At 40.0% G+C, this 10,637-nt stretch overlaps 1 protein-coding gene across 1 annotated transcript; it reads right to left on the reverse strand.

Moving 5' to 3' along the window:
• Positions 1-848: 848 nt before the first annotated feature.
• Positions 849-7,265, reverse strand: LOC145500839 (uncharacterized). The gene is made up of 6 exons (XM_081480375.1): positions 6,490-7,265; positions 4,196-4,454; positions 2,903-3,090; positions 2,077-2,294; positions 1,552-1,831; positions 849-1,146 (listed from the first exon to the last, which is right to left on the reverse strand). The coding sequence occupies exons 1-6, from the start codon at positions 6,812-6,814 to the stop codon at positions 983-985; spliced, it is 1,434 nt and encodes a 477-aa protein (XP_081336501.1). The 5' UTR covers positions 6,815-7,265; the 3' UTR covers positions 849-982.
• Positions 7,266-10,637: the final 3,372 nt, after the last annotated feature.

Genomic DNA, 10,637 nt, shown 5'->3' on the forward strand with positions numbered 1-10,637 from the left:
AAATTTGCATCAACTGAAGTAACGTCATTTTTGGGGAGTGGCATTGGAAATTAACATACTGATATTGTGCAATTTAAATACTTTTGGCTCTTAAGTATAGTTTTACTCGATATTTTAGAGAAAAACTTCTGATTTTGTCACTAAATTTTGCTAGTACATCTGTTTTATTTCTTATTCTGTATTTAATGTTAGGAAGGTCACTTGCTTATCAGTGTTTTATCTTATTTCGTGCTACGTACCCTCGGTAAACAAAGACCTTACTTACTTACTGCAAATAAAACGCATCTGATATTCTAAGGGACCAAAGGACTAAGAAATGCATCATTCCCGTCAAAATTATTTACATATTATCGATGATAACGGAGAAAAAGCTAATTTTATTTGGTTGTTACGAGTATCGTTAAAGAGCAGGGTTGTTTCCAGACAGAACTCAGGATCGCCGGTAACAGCAACAAACTAATTTATTTCCGTAAGGTAACTACACGAATTTACAGCACTAAGCTTCTTCAAATCTGAATCAATCAATCTCACAGAAGAAACTCTCGCCCTAATATACATGAGGCTTAAAGTTCTAGAGACTTCTATTAGGAGCTAAATTAAGTAGTTTAACACAGTTTCTAATCTGAGTAATTACATAAGGATCAGAATGTTCTGGAATGTTCTTATAGAAATTGGTCACGGCTGAATGACTTCCGGTTCTAGGTTGTTCTGGAACTAGACTTAGACAATTTTTCGTAACATTGGTCTTTTACCAATATGGTTAAAAAAGTTGAGTCTCTGTAATTCTTGTTGTTTCTCGGACCAGGTGCTCTCCTAGAGGCTTTGAAGCTCACGTGGCAATCCTCCTTTTGTTTTTATCTCTTTCAAAGGTAACAGCACGAGATATTAAAACGAATGGCTACCAGTACATGCAGTATTAAAAAGGAATAGAGACTGGCAATACAATAACTACATCAATACGTCACATTGGCTTTATTTCGTCTCAACATTGCACATTTTGGGGCCAATCACAAAGATTTTTAGCCTTGTTATATTTCAAGCCTGGAGGGCAGCTCTTGTGATAGGCAACACCAGCTGAGCAAACGATGAACTTGGAGCAGTCTACAGGATCAGAATAATACCCATCCACTGAACAGTCTACTGGACCTAAATAACACAAACCAACATTACTCACTTAGGTTCGTTTCTGCGATCGGAATTAATAGCTGATCCATGTTTAGAGGATATTTTTCGACTTATAGAACACAAGAGAAGTTGGTACAAAAACAACAAAAGCGTAATAGTTTCTCAGGGCGCGCTTAGAACTTGGCTCGCTGCGCTCTTAAAAAGACTGCTTTCAATATTTTACAATTTGGCCAAAGATTTTTATGCTAAAATTCACAAATTTTGTTCCTAGATTCTACTTTAAACTTATTGTCACAAAATGGCCTCGAGTGCATCAGTGCACCCGATCGCAAAAGGGGACTGGTTGAGATTAAAATATCTCAAAACAAATAAAGCGACAAAAGGGTAAAATCTGGAGATGTAAAGGCAAGATAATACCAAGCTCACCAGTAGGAGGCTTTGTTGTAGTAACAGGACTTTGGGTCGGTGACTTCGTGGTTTGGGGCGCCGTCGGCTTTCCTGTTGTTGTTGACTGGGTTGCCGTACACGTTGTCTGCGGTTTCGTTGGAGGGGCATGCGTGGTTGGCACCTGCGAGGGTGGAATCGTAATTCCCTGCAGAAGTTCAAATGCATACGTGCCATAGTTTTTGCCGTTGACGTTGTTGTTTTGCACCCAGGAACAATCCCAGAACATAAGTCCACCAACGCCAGGTTTGTCACGGATTTGCTACAGAAACAGAAAAATTGGTTAAGATCAATATCAATAACGAGGTGAAATGTTCTGTTTTTAGGAGTTTCTACAAACCACTGTTACGTCAGAAAATGTCCACCCGCAGTGTGTAAATTGCGGGATTTCTCATTTTGCCAACATATGAGGTCCATTGTTACTTACCCTGAGGGCTAGCCTTAACAATGCAAATGACGGTTTCACAGCTAACCATAGGAGATTTGATTTTAATCAATGAATAATACCTTGTAGACGGCAGCCAGTTTATCTGGCGGGAAGTAGTAATGCGGCTTCCCAGCAGCGTCGGGTCCTGCTGGCAGACCAAGGACAATAAGAGGGCCATTGGGAATACCCCGTGCCCACTTTAACCAAGTGTCCATCACAGGGAGAAAATATTGATCTCCGGGATAGCAGTAGTTGTTGTAGAACTGAATAAACAAGTAGTCAAATTCGTTGCCATATTCTGCCAAACAGGAAAACAAAAACAGCAACGTCATTACTGCCTGGTACCTTGTTTCTTCTTTCATTCCTCGTTCCTACCATTCTAGTAAAGCCAATTTAACGTTTCACGTTTTAACTGGCAATGATTTGAACATTATATTATCTTTTCGGAGCAAATCGTCGGAGAGATAGCCTCTTGATCCTTTCAAAACATTTCCATAGTTTAGCTTCCGTGTTTATTGTTTTCATTCCTTTGTGGGTTGTAAGTGGGCAATTTGTCAGTATTCAGTTAACACCAAAAATATTTGGTCGGTTGGTTGGTTGGTTGTTGGGGTGACGAACGAACAGACGGGAAGACGGATGGATGAATGGCTGAATGAATGCATGAATGGATTGAACGATTGACTGTATACAAACCAGTCTGGTGACAGCCGGTTTTTTCTCTAAGGGTCACTTAGCCATCGCGTAAATTAAAGGGCGGTATGGCTGTGGCTGAGTAGGGAAGAAGGCGAGACAAGAGTAGTATGTCCATATCTCGTCCCATTCCCTCAAGACTAACGAAAGCGTCTGGTCCCATAACCCCTCCTGAATTTCGAAGAAAAACAGACTGCCAGCAGTTTACATACACACCCTCTAGTGCAGAGCCTTGTATCTGAGGTCCCATCCATTTATCAGGAAAGGGACACTGGGGAGCAGCTGTGATCAGGTACTGTTTACGTTTGTCTGTATTCATAAGCCGCCTCATCTCACGAACAAAGTCTGGGTAGTAATTATGACTTCCTATCTCGATATCCAGATCGACCCCGTCCATTACTGTCCTGTAGAGAGGAAAATATCATATTTACTACAGATACCGGTACAGGCCTGAAGCGAGTGTTTGGCTCTCTTAAGCGTGTAAAGTTTGATATCCTGACCCCTCTTGCTTCGTTCTGTTAATTTGGTTGGATAAAATGTTTGTTGGTTATTGCAAAATAAGCCAAATGTTTATTACTATAATACCAGTACAAAAGTCACTAACCTACAACCGTAGAAAAGTACCGTTTTAATGTATGGAAAAGCATCATTGTGTCATGAACGATAGAAAAACTCACTATGCATCTTTTTTAGTATGAAATATTGCTCTACATTTTGTCCGTCATTTATTTTTGTCTCTTAGGTTTCGCCGGACTACAGCATGACATGTAGCTAGGTAAAGATCTGAACGGGATTTATACAAGTAACCGAGACTGCTACAAAAAGCTTCAGAAATTTAAATTTTAACTGTCAGTCTATGAAATAACAATTTTCACTCTTTTTTGTTTTTCAATCGATCAAGCTGAGATCTGAGATTAGAAAAAATGATTGATAGCGGAAAAACCACTTCTATACCTTCACCCAGTCCCTCAAATCCAAGTTGATCTTCGCTTTCAAATGAACGAACCATAGTTAAAGATGATTTCCAGTCCGCACTGTGCAGTCTCTAGAGTTTGTTAGACTTGCCACAAGTCGACCTCATGAATTTCAGGGTAGACTTTTCAGCAAGTCTAAGAGTTTGCTTGCGTTTTTTTGTTTTGTTCCATGTAAGACATCCCAAAAGTTAAACATTTCGCAACAGCTTACATGAAGTAAATTCAAGGTTTCAAAACAACCACCATCATGGATGTGAAGCGGTCGAAGCTTTATGGTTCGTTCTTTCTCATATCACTTGATGAGACAACTTCGCAGTTGTAAAAATCAATGAAGCTGTTGAAAAAAGAATTTGAAAGGCCTCAAAGATAAGGTATGTGGTTCGCAACGAACAACATCGATTCGCATTCCGTCGAGAAACATTAGGGTGCGAGACTGCGCAGTACGGACTAGAAATCATCTTCAAGAACGATATTCTATATGTATAAGCTGTCTGTAACCAGTTGGGTTTCTACAATGACCTAAATTGTTCTGTACCACAAAAATGGCCTTTTATCCTGCATGTCCTTTCCTCCAAGGAACATATTCCATATGTAGTATGCAAGTTTCTTTGCGTTTTCTGCACTTCCCAGGCTGCCATCACAAGTATCCCCGCCAAGAGATATCAACATTTTCTTACCAAGCTTCTGACAATCTCTGATCCCACCGCCGATAGTAGCGCACTCAAAAGCATCAGGGTTCTGGGTGTCCGGTGCGTAGCTGCAGTGATGGGCAAAATTCATTCCAGGAATTCGGTCTGGTCAGTGTGCGATGAAAGTATATAGCTTAATATTAGCTATTGTTATTCTATATTGTTCTCTTTCCAGCCCTTTAAGGTATCTAAGACTGTCTGCACCGAATGTGAAGGGGGTGTCAGGGTAAAACTGGCTGCCACCTTGATGTCAGGGAACCCACCTAGACTAACATAGCCTCCTCCTTTGGTCAATTGTAAGTGAAAGTTTTATTGTGGATTGGTGTAACAAACTGTTTAGATTCGCTCACTTCCAACTATTCCGTTTAGGCCGCCAAGCTCTAGGTGGGAATCTCTTTTAACCGACCGTAATGTAAACTAGGTGTAAACCGACGAAATGTTTTGGATACATTTCAAAGCATGTTCCAGTTCGTACTCATACACTGAATCATATTTACAAAACTGTCCACCGCAACACGATCAGGTCTAATTGTTTTCTACTTTGATCTTTTTGCACAGCGGGCTGACTGGTTTCTATGAAGCTTAGATGGTTACAAAACTTGTTCATACGAATTTCTAGTAGAGTTAAACTCATAATTATTTTATTCAGGGGTCAGTTAAGAAAGACGTTTGTGACAAACCGCAAAGATTAACTTTTACCGTCTAGCCATTTATGCACTAAAATGAAAAAAATATTTGTATTCGCTGTAAATTAATAGGAAATTTTTTACTTTTGTCTTGGATTTTTTGTTAGACGAAAAAAAAAAAATCAGAGGTGATTATAAAAATGTTTCCATATAGCACGCGCTCTGATTGGCTGAAACAGCGTGCTTTATCAGAGAACAGAGCACGGGTTGATGACGGTAAGTTGGTTTTCAAATTTTTGCTTCGGAATTTTGACAAATTTGACCCAAATTAATTATCTCCTGTGACTCAGACAAACGCAATGGAAACGAGCTATTTGTCTGCAGTAAATGTGGCTCACGGAGACCATTGTTAGCAACAGCAGTGTTAAAAATGTACTAAAAAAAAAGTTTTGCTGGATTCCCGCCTCTCAACCTAAACAGTGCTTTGATAAAAGACATTATAATTGTTACGAAGGCAGAAATTATACTTAAGAAGTAAAGCAATGACAGAAAACAACAATTGAACTGTCTCTGTTTATGATGAGAAGCTTTACTTTTATAAAAATGCTCAATTGCTCAAACAACACTTACGTGCAGTGTAGTAACGCTCGTTCTCCGGTCATCTCAGCGAAGTGAACCGACGAGTGCTCAGTGCAAAGCTTGCTCTGATATTCTCTTCTGTGCTCGGAGTAGAACCGGTGGGAGCAGTGTACTGAGTGTAGTCTTTCTAACTTTTACGCTAGTTCGGGCAATCTTGCTGCAAGCGGCTACAAGTCGTAAATAACTGTAGCTCCTTTCAAATTTAACTCGGCATTTCGCCTTTTCATCCGCAAGCTTTGAACTCCTCGTTTCGTAATTTCCACTGGAAAAGTGCACGTTTTCATGGGCTACAATACGGCTGGACTATCAACCTTTACCTGCCTTTCGATCCGTATTTAAAAATTAACTAAAAAGCGAACTTTGAAGGCATCGTTCTTCCCTCGAAAGCCGCTCGAAACTACTCGAAACTGAAAGCTTAGCTGAAGTCCAGTTTGTGATTGACGGCTGTCGCTTCGTTAGCCAATCAAATTATTTGAATAATTCTAACAAGGATTATGATTGGCTTATTTTAGCGCGCTTTATCAGAGAACAGTGCACGGCTGACGCCACTTTTACTCGTTTGGAAAATAAAGTTTGGTTTGAAAATTCAGCCGAATGCGTAGGGAAATTATCGGATTCTTTATCATAAAACAAATAAAGAAGCCTCGACTGTGGTCTGTTCTGTTGTAAAGCACTTAAAAAGCAGTAGAGCACTCAAGAAGTGGGGAAAGACACTCGACTACGTCTTGTGTTTTCCCCTACACTTCCTTCGTGCTCTACCGCTTCCTGCGTGCTTTACAACAGAACAGAGCACAGTCGAGGTTTCTTTATTTGTTAATTACTGTCGTTTGCTGTAAACGTCGTTCTTAAACCCTCTCTTAATATTATGGCAATACCTCTGTTCCTGTTATTCCTGAAGAGCCGGTGTACAAATGCCACCAAGTAGACATCAAACTTGTGATTATTGCAGAAGTAGCGCAGGTCCTTCTCCCAGTATTGTCGGCTGACTCTTGTTCCAATAGCATTTTGTCCCCAGTAGCCAACCAAAAGCTGGCGTGCTGGAAGGGAGCGCTTTTCCCTAAAACCATGGCTCGAGGCAGCCGCTAAAGGACTTCTGAAAATCAAAAGTGGCGCAAGCATGAAACATTTTCGTTGAACACGTTTAAAGACAAAGTATATTTCAGAAAGGGGTGAACTATACTCATTGGTGAGCTTTGGCATGCAAATGAAAACACTTCGTGGATTTTGCTATAAATGCCCTAAATGATTAGGCGTCACTTATGCTTGAAGCATAACTGAACAGACATTCTCACAAGCATTGGACATGTTCGGTAGCCAAAGCTGAAGGCCGATATGATATTTAACCCTTAAAAACTGTCTTCACATTCAAGTTCAGCTATAAAAGACAAAGAAATTGAAAATGTTATTGAATGGATGTTGAACGTCGAAGCATCCTGGAGGAGCCGCACAAATTCCTTTTCCTTGTACGAACGCGCAATTCATGTCTGCGAGTTCCACCCCATTTTTCTAGTGATCGAATTCTTGCCACTAGAATTTTTTCGATTGACTCCCTAACATGGCCAATCTGAACTTACCAGAATAAAATGAAATAATTGTGCTAAATTTTATAAGCTAGAACCAAACTGTTAGGCCAGAAAATGACCGTCCTTTGGTTTTAATAAAGGAGCTATATAAGAACAGATTAAACTTATAAAAATTTTGAACGACATATTTTGGCGTGGCTCGTGACTACGAACGACGAAATACTCGTCGTATTGAGAAGATTCGTCCTTAACTTAGTTTCTAAGAAATTTTCGTTACTTTTAAGATATATTTGTGTTTAAGTCTTAAGTTTTCCATGTTTTTGTTACACGCCAATGTCGCGTCATTTCTTTTGCCTTTTTTTCATTTCTTCTTTTCTTCAATGCTGCAAATAAGTCCCTACCTCCCAGCAGCTTCCCTGGACGCAACTAAACAGATGAAAACAATAAAATGGTTCATTGCTGTACTGTGCATGCTGTATGGCTCAATCTTTGAGAAGAAGACTTGTCTGAACTCTTCTCTATCCCAGCTGGCCTCCTGTTTAAACAATGACACACCTCGGCACGGTGAATGGTGTTCTTTACGAGAACACCGGAAACTTCAAAGCTAGTGCAGCACTGCACAGTCTGTACACCTGTGTATGTTAAGGCAGTAGGTCTAAATGGAGTTTCAGTCCAGTAGGTATAAGGTAATTTTATAGGTCATTCTGTCGAGTTTGTCTTCGTTTTTCTCTTTATCACAGTTAATGCTACCGCGAAAAACAAATAGTCGGAAACAAAAGACATGTTTTAGTAACTGTTTCTATGTCAACCTAGCTACTGCCCAAATTTTTAGGGCAAACGAACAAATTCCCTTGATTTGTAGCTTTCAAACGGTGATTTAGACGCTCACATTTAGAGGTCGTGAAAAATTGGACAATTCATTTTATTTCTAAATTATTGGTACAGTTTGATAGCCAGCTCTATAAGCTTTAATTTGATATGGGGTTTAGTTATCCAGAGTCACAATCGGACGCGCTACATTCCTTGGACGTGAGTAACCTCTAAAGGTATACGGTAACTTTAACGAGTAGAATTTATAATACCCTATTTTTTGAGACAATTTTCAGTCATAGAGCCAAAAGAGAAACTTTACCAGAGACAGGACACACTCATTGAGTGATTGAAATAAACTGTTTTAAAAGAGAATAAACCATGGCACTCGTTTTATTGGAATTTCAAAAACCGGAGCACCATTGGAAAATACTAGCAATTGATTTTGTGTACCATGAGGCCGCATTAACATAGGGTGTGGTAAAAAAAAAAAAAATTATGAAGTGGAATCAAGCGTGCATTGGTAACGACAGATGAATCAGACGGTGACTGGTTTTCCTAGAGAAATGAATTCGAACGTCGACAACTTTAAATACAAATTATATAAAAGAACTCGTCCTCTATCTATGTTACCATTATTATGAATAAGGCAACAAAACATCAATCAAGAAAGACACAGTCATCATTTATCCGTTCTCCAAGTGGAGAATTGGGCCGTAAGCTCTCTGCCTCCAGGCTGTTCTGTCCTCCGCAGTCGATGCCGCTGCTGCCCATGTTCTTAAACCTTCCTTTTCCAGCTCCCTTTCTACAGTCCTTCTCCAAGTCTCGCGCGGTCGACCCCGTTTCCGTTTGCCTTCAGGTACCCATGTGAGAGCAATTCGTGGATGTGAGTGGTGATCCATTCTGAGGACGTGACCCAGCCACGTCCATCTCCTCCTTGCCACTTGCTTGCTTATTGTCTCCATTCCTGCTCTTGCTCTAATCTCCTCGTTTGTTATCCGCATTGGCCAGTAGATCTTTAATATCCGACGAAAGCTCTTGTGTAAGAACGCATCCAGTTTTTTCTCATCTGTTTTGGTCATTCGCCAGCATTCACAACCATACAGCAACACCGAGATGACATTAGCTTTGAAGATTTTGGTCTTAGTCTTGTAGGTAAATTGACTGTTCTTCCAGATCTTATCTAACTTACTATATGCAGCCCTTGCTTTCCCTAGCCTTGCTTTGATGTCTTCTTCTGTGCCACCTGACTTGCTGATGTGTGCACCCAAGTACACAAAACTCTCTACATCTTCAATATCGTGTTCGTCAACCTGAACATTCTCATTGCTGGTCGTGTTCAGTCTAAGGAGTTTTGTCTTTTCGGAGTTGATCTTCAAACCAGTTTTCTTGCTGTTAGTGCTGAGATTTTTCACTTTCTGTTGGATTTGACATTTCGTACTGGATGTAAGAGCAATGTCATCAGCAAAGTCCAAGTCGTCTAACTTGGACCACAATTTCCATCTAATGCCAGTGTTAGCACCCGTTACTGTTCTTCTCATGATCCAGTCGATTACGAGTAAGAACAGAAACCCTGACATGTTACACCCCTGCTTTACGCCGGACTTCACGTCAAACCAGTCCGTTTGACCTGTACCGTCAACAACCGCACATTGGTTATCATCATACATTACGTTGACCATTCTGACAAGCTTCGACGGTATCCCATAACTCTCCATGATCTTCCACAAGGTTTTCCTGTGAACGCTGTCAAAAGCCTTTTCGTAGTCGACAAAGCATACATATAAGCTGGAGTTCCATTCCACTGCTTGCTCTACGATGTTCCTGAGAACGAATATCTGCTCTATCGTACTCCTTCCTTTCCTGAAACCAGCTTGCTCCTTCCGTAGCTTTGCATCAACACCACCTGATATTCTTCTAATCAATACCTTGCACATCACTTTTGCAGCAACAGACATCAGAGTAATCCCCCGCCAAAAGACACAGTGTATGCAGTATAAATTATTTTCCTTATAATATCTAGTGGGTTTTTGTCCTGGGGACTAATACTATCAGTACAGCTGCTCTAGACAACAGCCTTTGACGAATGAAACATAGAAAGATATCTACCAAACAACTGTGAAGAAAATTAAATTATCATTTGTGATGATTTCAAGACTCGCTTTTCTTACTTATATGAACACACAGTCTTTGATAAAAAAAAAGGGGTGGATTGGATATTCCATTCTATTTACATTATTGCTCTGTTCTGTGGTATAGACGAAAATAGGTTTTCTTTGAGCAAACACAAATGTTAACGCTAAGGACAGTTGGCTAGGAAACAGTAAATACAACTGCTAAGGTGAAGACGGTTCGGTTTTACCACCTGTTTGAAAGAAAACAAAGATACGTCCTGTGGACAGCTTTTGTTGTGAGGATAGACAGTTATCCAACTAGTTTGTCAATACGTTAAGTTGTAGTGAGCTTTCTCAGGACTATTTAAATAGCCAATGGGAAACTTGAAGGTTTCCACTTGACTACTTTTTTTCTCTTTTTTCTGGTTATCGAAAATAGTTAACGAGGAATGGAGAGGCTAGATTGTGTGCACGTGGATGGTGTTTTCGAATAACTATTTTTCAGGCTTCCTTTTGTAGTTGGATTCATTAAATCTGAATTTTAAGACTCCTCTGGAAAGATAATACATTTAAGAA

The sequence above is a fragment of the Orbicella franksi genome, chromosome 10, assembly GCF_964199315.1.
Source record: "Orbicella franksi chromosome 10, jaOrbFran1.1, whole genome shotgun sequence".
Taxonomy (NCBI): Eukaryota; Metazoa; Cnidaria; class Anthozoa; order Scleractinia; family Merulinidae; genus Orbicella; species Orbicella franksi.

Excerpts from the sequence above, each read along its gene's own strand:
- LOC145500839 (XM_081480375.1), bottom strand. The coding sequence starts at position 6,814 with ATGCCAAAGCTCACCAATGAGTATAGTTCACCCCTTTCTGAAATATAC. Across the intron at positions 4,455-6,489 it reads CAGGAATAACAGGAACAGAG|ACCGAATTCCTGGAATGAAT; the intron begins GTATTGCCATAA and ends CACACTGACCAG. Across the intron at positions 1,147-1,551 it reads TACAACAAAGCCTCCTACTG|GTCCAGTAGACTGTTCAGTG; the intron begins GTGAGCTTGGTA and ends TGTGTTATTTAG.